General features: G+C 38.4%; 1 protein-coding gene across 8 annotated transcripts in view; it reads right to left on the bottom strand.

The window, feature by feature from the left end:
* Positions 1-19,155, bottom strand: part of astn1 (astrotactin 1) — a 406,003-nt gene that overhangs the window by 141,284 nt on the left and 245,564 nt on the right. For all 8 annotated transcript variants that reach the window (XM_037083604.1, XM_037083606.1, XM_037083607.1 and 5 more), the window contains 2 exons: positions 18,672-18,776; positions 11,607-11,795 (listed from right to left, as the gene is read on the bottom strand). In XM_037083604.1, coding sequence (XP_036939499.1) covers positions 11,607-11,795; positions 18,672-18,776 — 294 coding nt within the window. The remainder of the gene's footprint in view (positions 1-11,606; positions 11,796-18,671; positions 18,777-19,155) is intronic.

Raw genomic sequence — 19,155 nt, 5'->3', positions numbered from 1 at the left:
TTGTTTCGACTCCCTTCTTACAGCCTCAGCTGCTCCTCATTTTTTGGCAGAGTGCACTTTCATCATCTCGTTCCTCTGTCTCCGTCCATTTTTTGTCTAATGACTTCACTCCTGTCCTCACCTCTTTCACCTTCCTCTCTGCCCTTCCCACTCTCTGGACTGGACTCATGCTTTACTGTCACTACTTGACCTCATCTGTCTCACAACTGCAGTACATTTGGCAGGAGAGAGAAAAAGAGGTCAGATAAGAAAGATATCAAGCAGAAATCTAATTTTTCCACAGACCTATAAAAAAAAAAAAACAACAACAAAAAAACGACTAGTGTCACAGACGCACGCTTGTTTCGCACGATGCCCTACATAAAGTTTGTTGTTGGTGGACTTTTGCATCGTATACAACAATAAACACTACTCACATTAAAATAAGATACTAATTGGTATACATTCTATTAAATAACATTTCCTTACTGATAGAACGGTTTGTCTGGTGCCATTGCATGATGTATTTTTCTTATTTTAAATATTAACTCTGTGTGGCAGGGGCCTTTTTCTTTCTATCTACTCGTGGTGGCCATCCTGTCCAGCTTAAGTACCCACTTCTTTTGATTTGAATGACTAATCGCCTGTAGCCAGACCTCCTTCTTGTTAAAGCAAGCTGACAGAGGTTGGAAGAAAAATGCTTTGCAGAAAAATAAATAAATAAATAAAATAACACAACATAACATAAAGAAAGAAAGACCAAGATTTTCAAAATCCTGACGCAGCAATTTGAATGCTTTTGATTAAGAAAGTGCTCACCCCCAGCTAAAAACCCACTGTATCACTGCCCCTTTTTAATCGAAGCAGTTTCTGCAGATGTTTGTTGCAGCTCAACACGACTATCTTAAATTACTGGTTTTAAAACCTTTTTGTCAATGATGTTTATTAGATTTGTCATAGTTCGACAACATAATAACCACGATAACCACACAACTCTGTCACCATGACTGACCACTGACGTAGTTCATTGCCCAGTTGCCCAAATACTAAAAGCTCTCTTTAACTTCTATTTTCAGTTTCTATCATATGTGTTACAAGTATTGGGGGTTGCCATTTTCCCTAAAAAACAGCTAAAACATGATGAGGCAGTGAAGCACTAAGAGAATCATCCAGGACAAGGACTATTTTTATTCAGATACTGTCAACATATGATTTGGTCTCCTCCATCATTGTATTTTAACAACTCTTTAAAAAAAGGACAATACAACATCCAATGTACAAATTCAAACACTCAACATCATGATACATACGCTGAGTTCACATCTGCCAAGGATGCCAAATACAGTAATAACATGAAATGAGGCAGGTTAAGTGGGTGTCTGCCTCATTGTTTCTAGAAATCTCTCCTCCTGCCTGTCCAGAGGAAAACACTGAAAGCAAGGGTTTCTGAATATGACGGACACGATAAAGGACGAGTATGCATCTACAAAACAAAACAAAAGCAGCAGGCAGCAGCAACGCAGCCAACCATCAAATCATATATAGGCCATGAGCAGCAAAACATCCCGCAGCTTTAGACTTCCCTCAGCCGAACCACTACAAACCCAAGGACATACAGTATGACAAGATCTTACCATTGCAACTGATCAGCTTGTTTATTCAATAGTGACATGGAATAAAGGCAATAAAATGCTGTATAAGAAGGGTATATAAAGCTTAGCTTTGCGTACATAAGGTTATATATGGTAAAGACTTGTATACAAAGCCAGCACTGTATTTAAGTCTAAGGCTTCAACAGCATTTTAATAATTACCTGTCATCATCAATGATCTGATAACATTTCTATTAAGACATTACTGGATGTATTGTTTTTGCAGATGAGAGATCTTGTTCTCGTCTCTCAATGTTATTGAACTCATTATAGAAGTATCATGTTTCTGTTATGACACACGTTTTCTGACCTCAGCTGTCATTGCATTAAGTGATAATTACAGTGATACTTGGAGAAAACAATAACAATAAGAATCCCTGGTGTATATCTGCTACAGCTGCGTGCAGTGACAGCCTGTCATAAAACACAGTTATGAAAAAAAAAGGTGATAAAGAATAATTAGCTATTAGAGGGTAAGAATACTGCACTTTTAAAAGCCTTCGCATTGACTCATTTCCTCCCTGCTGAGACTGTGTATAGAGTGTTTATTGGTGTAATGTCTATTAATCCTCCTGGTTAAAGTGCTGCTGATTGTCTTCTTACTGGATGTTTAAAACAAGTCACAATGGAACAGTTACACCTGCTTTTAAGATTTAGTTGTTGTGCAGCCTCTGTTTGAAATGGTTACTAGTGGTTACAGGCGATCGCCTTGGGAGACAATGCCTGCACATTCTATGGAAAGTCTATGTGACACTTTCCTGGGCTCTGGTTTAAGATTTTAAACTAAAATACTAAGGCAGTACGTCCTTGGCTGAAAAGTGCAGGACTCTGACAGACCTTTGGAGACCAAGGATGAGCTTGGAACATGTGGAATATTTATTGCAGAGTGTATGTAGCCCTAGGCTGAAGGCTCACAATATGACTTGTGCTTGGAAAACATTTCATTTCACAGAGTATAACCTATGTGTTGACATGGGAACAGTGCAACTAAAAAGAAAAAAACAAAAAAAAAAAAACAAAAACACACACAGTAACACAAAACACTGACACACACGTATGTAAAGTATGTAGTATGGTATTGTGTTTTTCATGGGTAATCATGGGTCCTAGCTCCACACAGCCAGATTTACACATATAACAATTCTTAAATAAACATATGTCTTTAATCGACTTTACAAATACTTGTATTCCCTTTTCTACATCAGTGTCTCAACTCTTTTACAACCTAGTGTTCACCTAGTGTTCTTTTTTTCACTCACAATTAATAGTGTGTATTGCTTCTATGAGCTTATACTTTGTTGAAAAGTGAGAAAAAGTCTATAGGATGATGCAATGGTATTTTGGATTATCACAGAAAATAACAGTGGCCAAGTTTATGATACTTACACGTTTTGTTCAGCAAGTTAATCTTCTCAAATGAACCCCAGCATTATCGTTCATGAAGCATAAATGTATGAGGAGGGAGCGAACTTTGGGCTCTAAACAGACAACGTCACAGTCACATAGCATTAATATCATTAACACTGTGGTTCAGTTTAATCTAAGTTTTGTAAAGTTCGAGTTAGAGAAGCTCGCAACTTAAGCAGAGGAGTCTCCATGTTCGGTGTAAAGATGTTTAAGGTCCCTAGGTCTTTAGGGCCATTAGCCATTTATCCCATTTTAGAGATATATGAACACCTTTAAATTCAAACAATGGGGTATCACACATTCTATACTGTAAAACAAAATGTGAGAACCTCTTAAGATGATCAGGCTAAGACATTTTCATTGTTCGTAATATGATTAATCGAGACAAACGTGAAAGGAACCATGACAAAGACCATCTCAAGTACAAATGTATACAAACAAAAATCTGATGAATCTATCTGATACAGATTTCAGAAGATATCACCCAGCAGCTCATCCAAGCAAACAGGATGTCTAAACATTGAATATACTAAAACCACCACAACACAGCATAGAATAAGGCAAAGAGAAAGACCGATACAGAAAGAGGCTTTTTGCGTAATTCCCAGCTGGTAAGCAGGCAGGGCAGGTGGTGCTAATCTGAGGCCTGCGTGTTGTGTGCGGGTGTAGAGGGGTTGCGGAGGTCAGGCCGAGTTGCTAATAATTTCTCCTGTGTCTTTCCTGCTCTTCCTCACTGCTGTCCTCCCCCTCCTCCTCTGCTCTGCTCTCCTCCCCCGGAGCGAGACTTCCTCTGCTGCCTCTTTGTTAAAATGACAGGCCCTAATAGAATAAATAAGGCACCTATTTTTACCTGGCTGCTGGCAGGGCGATCACACTTACACACATCCCAGCACGCAACGCTGCGCTGGAGTTTGCTCGAGAGCTGACACCTGACTCGGTGGGGGAGGGCGCTGAGGTTGAGGAAGGAGGTCATTGTGATTTAATTGAGAGAGAAGGTAAGGAGGGTGGTTTGAGAGCCAGAGTCAGAGAAAAAAAAAAAAAAAACAAAACAAAAAGAAAACCGGAGAGGGGAATAAATAGATAGATTGATCCAGGAAACAATGGGACGAGATGATTGTCTGAGTGAAAATGTTTGTTGTAGACCTTTGGTTGTGTCAGACGTTTCCATCTGTGCGGAGTATTTTCAATTTGATCTGACATTTAACAGTTTAACAAGCTCTGTAATGTCACCTTTAGGTGTTTTTGAAGCATATTCAAATTTTAATTGCTGTTGGAGTGTTTTGACAGAACTCCACAGCATCTAATTATTTTGAAGCTGTTTTCAAGCAAACTGGTCTTCGCAAAATTTTCCATGTGACAGTTCACTAAGTGAGCCAGACATGGGAGAAGCTAAATAAGGCTAATCATATTCCCATCCACTCTGCGTATTTTCTGAAGGCATGTTGAGATATCTTTGGCACTACATACATTTTTAGGAGTGTTTTCAATAAGTTTGGGGGCACTTCTTGAAATATCCTTAAACAACCCGCACCATATTTGTGACTCGAGTGAGATTCTTCTCATAAGGTTAGAAACATCCATTCTCCAAAAAAACAGTATGATGCTGCCTCATACAGTTATCTAAAGCTCAGAGTTCTTGAGGAACATTTTTGTAAATAAACAACTTCAATTATTGTGACTTCAAGAACGTTCACAAATGGGTGGAAAATCTAAGAAAATGCCAATATAAACAATCATTGTAATGTGATGAAGCCTGGTGCAACTCCTGTGAAGCAGTGTTCTTGAGATTTGGGTGACTGTGATGGCCATCATTTTCATAGACATCAAACTATCCAATGATTCCACACGAATAGTATGAAAACATTTCCATCTGTTATATTTCTCCACTGATTTATTGATGTTATTGCTCAAATTTGCCGCCCTGTTTTTATATTCTAGACTCTTCTTTTGTTGATCGAGGAATACAAACTGCAGTGCACTAAGCAACTGCAAAAATCTTGAACATGATGAAACCAGGGCATCCTTATAAGAAAAACAACTATGTAGGTTGACTGTGTGAACAGGTCAGTAACACCCATATTTCCATTTAAGGTTATGAGCGACCTCTCGTGGTCATAGTAATTACTAGGGCAGCAAAGGAGGAAGTCAGTGAGCACCAACATCTGCACAGGGAGGACTGGGGAGATAGTTAGGTTAAACACGCACAGGACTTTCATTCACGAGACAACTGTTCCAAGATGTCAACAGTGAGTTGTTTATTCATGCATTAGGTAACATGCATTGTGTACTAAATGTACATCTTAAGTTACACTAATGACACACTTGTTTTAAACTAAGCCACAATGTTTTCCTCAACCTAAATGAGCTGCAGTGTGATCAAATGATGAGGTTTTCACTATTATTATTATTATTATTATTATTATTATTATTATTAGTAGTAGTAGTAGTAGTAGTAGTATTATTAATGCACAACAGTTCCAAAATACTATCTCTGAACACAGTGCTGACTATTCCCCATTACACGCAGACACGGAGCAACATGAACTCTGTTATGATTGTGAGTCCAGTATTTACTTTCCTTTAAGCTTGGTTTTAATCTCACCAATTCTTATTTGGCTCTTTAGCTGCTATATGCTCCACTTTCGGGGCTTTTCCATTGGTGTTGTGGCCAGGCTGAATCAAGCTGCACCATGCTGATTTGCATCTCTGTTGCTAGATAAATCATGCCAAGATCAACCAAGCAGTGCAGAGAAGAACCATCTCTGGAATGAGGGACAAACTGTCATCATATTACTTTTGTCAAGAATTGGTTCTACACAAATAAAGACTGACTGATTGATTGAACTCGTGTTTTTGCAGGAGACAAGTGAGGAAGATGTTTTTATAAGTCTCCATACTTTGAAGCTTCTACATCTCTCTCTTCAGTTGCTCTCTGCATCTGTGTTTGTACTATGTCCTTTTTAATTTTACCAACATTTCCTGACTATACCGCTTCAAAAAAATGACAACGTTTTAATGGATAAATGATAACAGACATTATCTATGAAGAATTTAGAAGAAATTAAATGTTAGAGGAGCTGAGTTGATGATGGGCAGGTAGCTTGCAGTGAGTTTATCAAGGCTTTGTCACTGAAACTACTGGCAGCTGCTGGAAACAAGGCTGGTGAGAGCAGTGACAGTGACCACACAGTTCCAAAAAAAAAAATGACTGAGAAGACATAATAACGTTCCATAGAACAGAGGAAAACTGAAAAGTTGGGTGATAATTGTCATACTTTGTAACAGGGGATGGCTCTTGCATTAGACATTTGACTCATTGCCAGTATAAGAATATTAATGAGTGCAGCTTCAAATATTACAGTGCCTGTACATTATTTTAGGCTGCAGAAAGTGCAGCGACACTCCAGTAAATCATGCATGTAGTCAGATTCGGAGGAAGAGTTAAATGACAAGCATTCGTCTCCATAACCAATTCCAGCTAATGTGGGGAGTACAAACAGATTGTATGAACGGCACTAAAGCTGCTTCTAACAGTCTGTAACATCTTTAACCTCTTGATCAAATGTGATCCCTCGATGTAATAAACCCCTGCCACATGAACAGAGCTGCAGTAGCTTCCTTGCCGTTGGTGTCTGATCTCTGGCGTGGTAATTGAGGTCATGTATCTGACAATAAGAAACTCATATCACAACCTAGCGTAGGGAAGAAAGTGCTATTAATCACCCAGACAAGGAATCACGGCCAAACACACACACCCGCACTCACACACTGGCTGACCACAGTTAATGAGCTATGGCCACATCTCTACAAACATGACTGATACATCGATGATAGACAGGCAACGTGTGTGTGTGTGTGTGTGTGTGTGTGTGTGTGTGTGTGTGTGTGTGTGTGTGTGTGTGTGTGTGTGTGTGTGTGTGTGTGTTTTGTTTTGTTTCAGAGTTCCTGGGTCATTAGGAAACAACTGGTGTAGGTCTTCAATTAACTTCACAGACTGCGACATGCCATGTGCTCCTTTCACAGACTGGGCACTGGTCTGCTGAGCTACAATTCACAGTCAATGCACAAAATATCACAGGCACGCTTTTTTATTGATTTTGTATTAAAGTGAAAATCCACCCTGCAGAAGTGGTTGTTTTAGGTAACAAAAGCCTTCCCCATACATTATTTGATTTAGAATGAAATCTTATAAAGATAAGATGAAGAGCTTTGAGCTGCTTAGGTGACACATAGGAGGTGAATGTAACAAGCTTGTCTGTTTTCAGCAATAGGAGACCATGGTTCTCTACAGAGTGGCCACACTATCCTTCAAAGTACTTCAAAAACATACACTATCCATCTTTTTTCTGTAAATAGGTCTAAATCTGATGTATAATTATTTACTATATACATAAATAAGCCTAACATGTGCCAGTAGCAGCCGTGCCCGTGCCCCAGGCAGCGGAGATTCAGAGAATGATCAGCCTGGATTCTCACTGAATATGGAGGGAGGCTGCGGTCGGGCACATCTTATATTAGGAGCAAAGGGTGAGGACATGGATCATCAAACTCTCCTGTGAGCTCATTACTCCCTCCAAAAGGCCAGGACGTTTCCAAGAAGCCAGGAAGAGATTAAGAAAGATGACTCTGATTTCAAGTTTTTGCCAGTGGAATCTATTTCATTTTCTTGAAACAGATGGTCCTGGGCCAGGTTGAAACAGTTACCCACTTAGATTGAATCATTTCAGATCTTCACAGCCCGATATAATCGCCATGCCCTGTCTGACAGGAGAAATAGATTGTGGATAGATTTTGTATCAGTTCAGAAAATCTGATCTTTCAGCCAAATCCTTTGTGTTTTTATTGTGGCTTTGATGTGTTTGCAGACAACAACAGGAATGTAGGCTGAGGAAAATATGGCCTTCTGTAAAGATGGCCAAAGGAAACAAGACAAAGGCAGGAGGGGCGGAGGTGGCAGTCACACAGTATTACCAGTCCCAGTAATACGAATTACATGAAAATTCTACACAATTATATGTGCTACGAATCGTAGTAGAGCTGCAATGAATAATCAATTAATCTATTCACCACTAAGTATTATATTGATCACCAGTGATATTGACAATGAATCGATCATTGTAAATCTAAATTCTCTGATTCCAGATTTTTAAATAGAACTATTTTGCTTCCTTTACTCCTTTATGACAGTAAACTGACAAGACATTTGAGGATGCCACCTTGGGCTATGTGGATATGATTAGCAGATTAATCACCTTTGAAAATAATTGATAGTTGAAGTCCTAAACAGTATTGTGTTTCTATATTTTTTTATCAGTTAAAAGGTGAAAATGATAAAGTAAATGAGTAAACAGTAAATAGATATTTGCATGGGCAACGTTTTGTGACTTGTGAATTAGGAGTGTACTCACAGGATTGTTTTCTAAATTCCCAGACAGAAAATAACTATACAATCTGTACAAATCACAGCAGAAATATATATACAAAGTTCTAAACATTTATTTCAATTTGATTAGTTGAGTTAAGTGATTCTGAAAGTGCATCCTTGCCTATACACACACATTTCACAGATTTGCTTGTTCAGCTGACCCTCTATGGACCGGCTAAAGACAGGTCACGCCAGCAATTAACTGGAATTAACTGGAAATAAAGACCAACTGTATGACACCTCTACTTTCTCTAACACTGATAACACAGGACACAGTCCTAAATTTATCTTGATTTTTTTCATGTACAAATCTACAGCAGGTGCCCCACTAATGCTGATCCTGCGACTTGTAAATTATTATAGCAGTTTTAAAGTCACTATGTTACATCGACTTTTTATTTCTCATATATGGGCCTTTCATGTTAAAAAAACAAAACAAAACAAAAAAAAAAACATACCTCACAGGTAAAGTCATAAAGGTGTGATTTCAGCAAATATACTGTTTGCGATTACATTTGAGGTCAATGATTACACACTGCGCTACCATATTACAAGTTCACAAATAATGCTTAAAGTATGACTGTGCTTGGACAACATCATACGGCTGTATTTGTTTTACCTTTGTAAACCTTTGACATTTTTTCCTAGTACATGTCTTAAGAATTAGACCCAATTAGCAGTCAGTAGTGGCCAAACTTTAGGACTTGGTCACTACAGCCGCGATGAAGTTAAAGTTTGCAAAGAAGAGGCTGAAAAAACAGGAGCACTGCATTCTTCTGATTGTGTTGAATCGTTTAAGCATGGTCTGCAAGCTATGTGTCAGAGGCGGCTGAAAATGAAGAGTAATGCACTTTTCATGGGGGTGGGAAAACTCAGTCATCTAATGCCATCTGTCAGCGCAGAGGTAACTGGGAGTGAACAGAGCAGCGCAGCAGGGGTGTCCTTGGACAAAGTGAAGGAAGGAAGAAAAAGTGGCCGAAGCAAACAGAGGAAACGGGTATGGACAGTTTAGAGCCAGTGAGGTGAAGCGGTGGGGAGAGGCGGGCTATTACTTATCTCTGCTGCTACTAACTGGGGAAACAAGAACAGGTGAAAAAAATAGATGGATGGCTGACATATGGTGGCATTTGGAGTAATAAAACAAAAAGCAAAGACATTTTGCTTCTTTGATTGTTCATTTAAGTGCTTCAAGTGCTTCTGGAGAGTGCTTGTGTAGTTTACGGTAATTGCTTTAGATAGAACAATACTGATTATAGTGCAAAGCCACACTATGAGCGACACGACACACACTCTCCTTCAATGTGGCACTCCAACAGAAGGTAAACGCGTTGTGGCATTACAATGCTTGTAATGTGTCACATGTCTAGTGTAGACAACAAACAGATGCAATATGCCACCATAATTAGATCTTTGTAATGAAACAACTGAAGAAAACACAAAGCTGTCATTTACATGGATGAATCTGGCTGAATTATATTTAACTGAAGTGCTGCTGCGCATGAATGCCTACAGGAACTCATACCTGGAAACAGATCATTGAACAAGAATAATCTGTCTAGTTATTAAATATGCAAATTCAGAGCTGTTAGTGCAGCTGAATTCACAACTAAGCGCATGTGTGATGAAGAATTATTTCTCGGTGCAAATGAGTCAACATTTCTAAAATGTGTTTACTGGTGAGCAGGGACCTTTGAAATGATCAATACTGCAGATGACAATAACCAATCAGAGAGCTTGTTACATTGGCTAGTGGAGACGCTAAATGACTAAGCAAATCAAATAGCAAATAGGAAAAGGAAAAGCAACGGGCGGGTGGAAATGCAGATAGAAAGGAAAGTGACATTTTGAATGTCTGATTAAAATCTGTATTCTTAATTCAATTTGTGAATTCAGATATTCATTTGTCTCTTAAAATCGCATTTTCAAGTAGATTTTTAAATTATTATCTGTTTGTGGATTCATTAATGTATTTGTAAATGATATACGTTTTGGCTTATTACTGAATCGTATTTATTGACCGATTCATATTTCATTTGCAAATTGTATTCATAATTTCTCTTTATATTGGCTATTAAAATGTCAAACAATTAATACTTTGTAATTCAGTCTCTGTATCAATAGATTAGTACTTTCATTTGTCAACTAATTAACTAATGCCTATTTTCATTGTGCAATTAAAGAATTATTTGTAAACCATTGCTATTTATACCTATAGGTATTGTACAATTAGTTCAATGCTTTATAACTATTACCATGACTAACACAATTTTAAGATTATCCTGGAAAAACACCTGTTCTTAAGTCATGAACAGAATCTAATCAAACAGAAAATATTATCTGAACAAAGAAAGATATGAATCTTATCAGACATTTGATACCAGCTTTCAGTATCTACACACACATTTCAGTCAGCACTAAAAACTACTGCTGTTAAATACACAAACCTTGAAGTGAGAAGTGCTAGACTGTGTTTTTGGTGACCGAAACCCCATAAAAGATCTACCAAGTTAATCAAAATCACAAGGGGTTCTTCCATAAAGAGAGCAGGGTTAAAAAAAATGAACAAAAAAAACACCTGATGGTTGAAGGGCCTCGGGCATTTCTTAAAGACTGCCACACTGGGAGCCCATTACACTTCTGTACAACAGGGTACAACCAAAAAAGAAAAGAAAAAAGGGATACAAGAGAAGAGCTTTGTAAAAGAGGTCCCATGTGAGGTTTAAGTATTTCTCCTGCTGGCAAGCATTTACTCTGCAGCTGAAGAATAATCAAGAGTCCTGCCAATTCAAATTTGTAACAACACACACACACGCACGCACGCACACACGCACACACGCACGCACGCACGCACGCACGCACACACACACACACACACACACACACACACACACACACACACACACACCATTATAAGCCTCTATGTATTTTGTGGGGGTGACAGATAATAAATCTGTATTGTCAATGAATGTATAAATAACTGCAGGAATTAAACCGTGTTCCTCAAACATCCCACACAGTCATAAACACATGCTCAATTTACCTCGATTTACCTCTATTGCTTAGGCCAACAATAACTTTTAATTTTCCATTAATGAATATAATTGTGAAGAGATGCACTCGATTTCTTGATAGTATGTGTCCTACCTTTGCTGATGTCCTGGTACTCAAGCCACAGCTGTCTCTGGACCTGTTTGTTGGGGTACCAGATGGTACAGGACTCCTGGAAGCCGTACACCGCCTCCTGCACATAGTGGTTCCCAAACTCCCTGAGGATGGAGACAAAGTCGCTCCGCTGCGTCGCCCCGTCCAGAGAATGGATGGCTGAGCTGAAGGCTGGGTAGATAAACGATAAAACATATTGAGGTGACTGCTTTCAGTTAAAGACAATACAAGGGAGGGGGAACAGAAAAGGGAGTTTGGGGTTAAAGGGAAAATATAGGAATGTGGTTTGCTTGCTCAGCCACTCCCCATCTTCCGATACACCCTGAAAATCTATTCCTAGAAGATTTTTCTTAGCAGTAACAGAAAAAAAAAGGATATTTTTATATATATATATATATATATATATATATATATATATATATATATATATATATATATATATATATATATATTCTTTTTATTATTATTGTATTATTATGTTTTTTAAGGGTTTTAAGGGTTACTGTCTCACTCTTTATTTAGAACCCCAGGGTTAAAGATTCTTTTTATAACTAATTTACACTGTGGAGTTCCCTGAGGGACTATGTGTCCTCGCAGAGACTTGAGCTGAAATGACAGATTTTTACCCACATGGTGGGACACAAGGACTGCTATAAACCGGTATATATAACTCTGTCAAGAAGCCTGTATATTATTAGAGTAATGGTGACTTCATTGAAGACAATTTCCCTACAAATGTTAGTGGACTCACTGACTACACTGTAGAAGTATAAAATAAAGTCCATGAGAAAGCATGTTTGATATGATACATTGACCAAAGTATAACTAAATGACCGCACGCTCACTGGAATTCTCTCTCAGCAAATATTGGAAAGCAAATGCGCAATAGCAATTTATCATTATCATTTCCAGGAGAAGCAGTATTAATATCTCAGCACTCACGCTCCACTTGCTCTTACTTCTCCCCTAAAATTAAATTAGGAGGCCACTGAAGTGAGAGACAGAGAGCGCAGGGGGGATGAGCGATGGGGGCTTTGCTATCAGATGTAAAAATCAGTAGCCTCACCCCTCCGGTGGCTGTTGAAATATGATGAGCTAAAGTGGGAAATGGGAGTAAAAAAAGAGGGAGGCTGCCGAGTCGCTCCTGAGTGAAGGGGAAACAGAAACTGTATCTTCGGCAGACGTGGCAGCCACTTCCATACCACAGCAGCACCATTGGAAATGCATTAGAGGTGACATGGCTGTATTTACAGTAGGGTAGCTGCACTTATCAGAACGGAAACTATTTAGGATGGATTTATGAATAATGCATGCACTCTAAAGACACCAAAAATCCAAATTATGAAATGACACTCCTCTTCAAGCCAGGCAAAATGATTGAATGCAACATTTGCCCAGCTTTCATTTTACCCTGAAACAATGCCAATAGAACGAGTCAAGTTACGGGGTGAGGCAAATAAAAAGAAAAAAAAGGCAGATGTATTTTCATGGAATAATGCATTTAGTGCTGAGAAACCCGTCAGGAAATATTCAGTATAATCCCCGACATGTCAGCAGCCAGGAGCAGCCTTCAGAAGAAGTATTGCTTGACTAAATACCTATCCACAGTTATCTTACTCTGTGAAGTTTCCATGGCAGGCACTGTCAGAAAGCCTTGGTCTTGCTATGGGTACACAGCTTTGTGATATGTGACAGGCTATCAGAGACAGAGAAAAAGACAAGGAAAATAAAGTGCAATACAAATTTCTCTATGACCTGCTTTCTATTTATCTACTAATGTATCCACCTACATCTGCGTCAATGTCCATCATCATATTTGCATGTGACATCTACTTTTTACTGCTAAAAACAGGCCTATGATATCTAACATAGTCTTGGATTTTTTGAATTTTTTTTTTGAAAAATTCTGACAAATCAAAGTGCACATGGATATGACAAAGTCAGAGCCTGGGTAGCATGTCTTTGAAATATCTCTTTTTCTTCAGTCATTTGTTTTTTTTGCGAAATACCATATAGGAAATAAAATATTAAATATTAGAAAAAAAAAGAGAAAAAAAAAAATACAGCCAGAGCCATGTGGTTACATTTAGGGGACAGCAGCCCTTAACACAAAATCATCTGTACTAAATCAAAACCATTACTAATATTGGTATTATAAGCAGAGCTAGCTGCTGGGAAAGGGGAACATAAAAATGGCAATCAATCAATCAATCAATCAATCAATCAATCAATCAATCAATCAATCAATCAATCAATCAATCCATCAATCAATCAATACATTTCCAATTTTAAAGGTTGCCACTGCACTCTGAGCAAGTGTCAATATACAGAATATCTTATAATATATTGTTTAATAAGTTTAGGTGAAAATCTATCAATTTTGTACATGATTCTTTAGAATAATCTATACATTCCATTTTTTTAACCAGATTTTTTTCATCAAGATCCATATAATATTCCCAGAAAAATTAACAGAAATGTACAAAAAACACCCCAAGAAAGTGGGATTTCTAGATATGTCCCTTTATCTGAATTCCCCACAATGAAGTTAATGGGGTCTATTCTGGGCTAATAGCCATCCTCCTCCCAATTTTCGTGGAAATGCATTTTGAAGTTTTTGTGTCATCCTGCTGACAAACCAACCAACCTTCATATTGACACAGGAAAACATAACCTCTTTGGCGTCTAGTTGCACTCATTGAAGTTAGTCTGCACCACTTTCTTTTGAAGGAAAACAAAAATAAGTAAACCATCACTGATCAGTCTCATTCTGATTATCATAATCCTGTAACGGAAACACTGTTCACCACTCCAGTAAACAGGATGAATAAACCAGTCTGCTCAGCTCATTGAAGCGTTCAACTCAGCTGTTAGCCAGACAGCCAATGTTATGCTGGCGAGATTCATAGCAAATAATATTGCATGCAGTAGACAAGCTAGGTAACCAGCCAAGTCACTGTCCCTAAATCAAAATCAATAAACAATGATAAGATCAGAGTTGATTCAGAGGGACAGTGAAGTAGGCTGGAATGGAGAGTTACAATTAAAGTCAGCTTACCCAGCTTGTTGAAATCAAACCAGATTTACCCACCTTGTTTTCCAAGTTATCCCATACTTGTTATGGACAGTTCAGCCAGTGGACTCTTTAGTTACCTACTTTTGAGTTCACCACAGCCCGGAGTGTAGGCTACTTGTTGCAGCTTGTATGTAACAAGCGCCACCCTTTGGTGTTCAGAGGGTGATGCCCTGACAGACTACACTTTTTGTTGTAACTAAGATTAAGATGATCAGATTTTTATTTTTTAATTAATTCATTTCAAGCATTGGCTTGTCTGCAGCCAGCTGATTCCGATGCTGCTCATTCTAGATAGGGGATACAGTGCATTCATTTAGAACAGCTAACAGGCAGTTTAACTGGAACTACTTGAAGATTTTCAGCGATTTAAAACCACAAACCATCACCCAAGCAATGGTATATGCAAAGGGGAACTAACCTAATCTAATGAAAAAAATGTCCTTCTGACTGACACAACATTGCAGTCTTAGTGTTTCTGTGCTTCTTTGTTATCTTGACATGACAAAAAAGTCTCAGGGGTGAAAAATCGATGTTCCTTGTCTGTCAAATGTCCTATTGAACCTTATACTATTGGAGGGTAAGAAGCCAGTCTGCTCATCTGAGGAAAAACAAAAAAACAAAAAAAAATCATAGCAGAGTTTTATTTAAACCACCACCAAGGGAATTCCTCCACAGTGAAAAACAGTTTGCAGAATATCTGTAAATGTGTGGCAGACCCTCATCTCACCCCCATTGTGCTCACTACTCACTGCCACACAATCCACTGTGACTGTGGTCAAGACGTGTCAGCCTGTTAAACCTATGATCAGTCTCCTTCTGCTCTCTGAGATCATCTCTGTTTTCAGATATGCTGACATTTAAAAGGATCAGTCTCACGGTAGAAATGACTGCAAGTCGCTGCCTTTGCTAGCATCAAGGGCTCGACCTTCCCAGGGCTCCATTTACACGCTTAAAGTCTAGGCTGGTGTTTTGAGATTAACACTTTGGATATTGATTTGGAAAAGATCTGTTCTGTGGGGAGATGAACAGGTTTTAGTCTGTTTTTGCCTATAGACAGACAGCTGATATAGAGAAAAAAAAGGTATGTTTATAACTTTAAATGGTTAAGTATGAATGTAGTCTTGTTCTAAAACATCTCATTTGTAAATGATCACACCTTTTGTAACATTACTGTATGTCATTAGGTTATACTGCAGTAAATTATAATGCAGAGTCATATTAAAGTCTTGTTTATAATGTCAATAGTAATTATATGTCCTGTTTTATAATTATAGATTAAGACATATCAATATGTAACTTCCAGTTCATTTTGTACAACATTTTACGAGGAACTGTGTTTCCAAAAGCTCAAATTTAGAAAGCAGGAACATAGTTTACGAGCATACATTACCCATCCTAATTAACTGTGATGAGCAAGTATACCATTCCATACTGTATGTTCAACCAAGAAAACTATCTGTTTCTGTAGACAAGTTCCAGATGAGCTGCGCCTCGGCTGGAAAGCAAATGAGATCAGCAACAGGGGTCAGAGAGAAAAAGGCCTTCAGCCTGTACAGCAAGTCACAGAAACACCCACGTCATGCTAGATCTGATTCCCATTTATTAAAATGTTATCCGACACATCAGTTTGTACGCAGTCCAACTGTTTTATAGGGTAGCCTATTAAAATGCTATACAGTTGCTCACTTCTGTTCGACAACTCAACATGTGCTTTACATAAATCCTCATGTAAATCAGCTTCATATCAATTTGCTGTTGTACATAAACTGGCTGAGCATCGTGTACCTCTCAAACTACAAAAAGACATTAAAAAACAAAAAAAAAAAAACAGGCAGTCAAACACAGAGGAAAGAAACACGGCAATCCCAGTCATTAATGATCAGTCAGGGCTTCACATATTTTATCTCAACAATTCTCACACCCCAAACACAAGAAGTTGTTGTGTTATTGCATACTTTATTAGGTTAAATTAAAGTAACTACACATTGTGTTCAGTTTGTTAAATGGATGTAGGCTGTTTAATCTGTCTGATGACTAAATGAACATTACATTGTTGAGTCAACATCTGAACTTTTAGATCAGATGAGAGCTGGGCATTTCCCCATCTTAAAGTCAGCAGAGAGAAACTGTAGTGCCTGGCTCTAAAACTGCAGCTGCCTGGATCTCCTGAGGTTCTCACTGCCCGTATGTGCGTGATGTCAGTGCAAGTCACAATCAAGTTGGACAGGAATTCAACCGGCACGGTGCCTGGCTCAACAGTCATTCTACTTTTATTTGTGTCCAGGTATTTATTGCTGGAAGCATGTGAAGGCTGTTGGAGACTGGGTGAATAAAAACTTACATTGTTTGCGACTTAATACTCAAACTGTATTGCACTGTGTGAGCTGCTGACAATAAACCTCCAAAAAACACTAATTTGTTTTGGTCATAGGCGATGGCATGTCCCATCCGTCTTAAATCATCAAACATCATTAACTGCCTTTAGACAATCTATAAATCTCTTTAGGGCATCTCTGTTTTATATTAGGTAAAGCAACCATCCATTCCTGCACTGGCTGTAATGTGTTTGCACTGTGAGGCAGTAACCTAACTTTAGAACACTTATGAACCTCTTGAATGTTTCACGTAAACATCAGAAAACTTTTTAGGTGAACTGCTAATAGAGAACTCTGTTTATGCTGTGTATTTATTTATCTATTTATTCATTTGATTTGTACATATCTGTCTTCATAAGCACCCCATGGACAAAGTCTGCCCAATGGACATAAAACATCATTATGAGTTATTACGCAATTAACAAAGGAGTGGAGGTTGTAATTATAACAGTCAGTAGGTGCTGTGTCTTATAGCTTCGCGTGCCTCTTGTTTGGTTGTGCTTCTTGAGCAGCTTTTTAGCTTGTGCCCTTTTCAAGTGACATTTTCACTAATTTGCGATTAAAGGGAACTTGACCCTCAGCCTTTTAATGCCTCTTAGGCTTCTCCAAGCACTGTGTCTGAGCAGCACCACCACAATCAGCCCATAATTGACTGTTTAAACAAGGGTTTAATTTGATGTAATGGACCCAACTTGAACCTTTTAGCAACACATTACAGCGTTACCAGCAATGTGCCCCCTGGTGATGGTCTTTATATGTTCAAGAACTGTATTACCATAAAATTGCTTCGACTGCTGTTGAGAACACATTTAGAATTGTGTGTTTTTTGGCATACACATTATTTTGTTACAGCTGGAAGTTTCCAAGGTTTCCTTAACAATGTTTGTTGGTGCCAGGCTACACATTTGGAAACTCCAAGGCCTAAAAAATATACCAAAAATACTTACACACAAACTTACACAAGCTGAGAAGAAGTACTAAATAGTGGTCACTGGCCTGGCAACCTTGTCACCTGTAATTCTACCACCAAAAGTGGAAAGTTGCGTAAATGTGTAACGTGAACATGGTATGACACCTTTGGTACAATATGCCACATAGCCTATGACATGTACGTATGGACATATTTAGTGTTTGCAGAAACTTCATCAACATGTGTGCATGATTACTAACTGATAAAATTGTATCCTGGCGACTAAATTAAGTGCATGTAAAGTGTTTCAAAACAGATAAAATCAGTTTGACATTGGAAGATGAGTAAAAATGTCCGTACAGTATCGTTTTTCACCAAGGATATTGTCAGTCCAATCAAAAGAAGACAGTCTGCCTGTTAATTATTTTGCTGATCAAAAATGAAAATTAAATAAAGTACCCAAGCTGTTATGATGAGCTGCTAACCTTGATGTGTCATATTAATTATGATGTGATAAATAATTGATAGCTGATGGTGTTGTTTTTCTCCACAGAGAACGAGAGAGTTTATGCCACAGACACCGGGGCATGTTCTCCTCCAGCATAAATAAACAATCAGTAATAAAAACTATATATATATATATATATATATATATATATATAATTAACTGCCAGAAGGTGATTTACCTTGAGAGAGGACCCACTGATTGAGTTTGACATGGTACAACACAGAGCGGAGACTCCAGTGCTGAACAAGGGGGTAGCCAGTCACCTCGCTGTAGTTTACCATACCTGCAATAACACACACACAAAAAAAACACATATAGTCATATGGATGCAGTCCTGGGTGATCGTTAAAAACAAGGCTGGGGGTAGTTCAGCATCATACCTGTAGGAGCGAACAGACAAGTTATAATATCAATGTGCGATTTACTCCTATGGTGGAGGAAATTGCAGTCTTCGGTTTCAGATCAAAGGGTGGCCCTACATCTTATTCTTGTTTACTTTACCTGAAGAATCAGGCAGAATATTTGATACATATTAATATTATATTAGATGACAGGAGAGAGAAGCAGGTCTGCGGTGTTGGATCAAAGTGGCGCCCTATCTACAGCTCTCCCTCCCCAGAAAACACACAGGAAATAGAAACATTAACGTGGAATCATTTCTG

The sequence above is a fragment of the Acanthopagrus latus genome, chromosome 21 (assembly GCF_904848185.1).
Source record: "Acanthopagrus latus isolate v.2019 chromosome 21, fAcaLat1.1, whole genome shotgun sequence".
Classification (NCBI taxonomy): domain Eukaryota; kingdom Metazoa; phylum Chordata; class Actinopteri; order Spariformes; family Sparidae; genus Acanthopagrus; species Acanthopagrus latus.
This window is presented reverse-complemented; position numbering and strand designations above follow the sequence as displayed.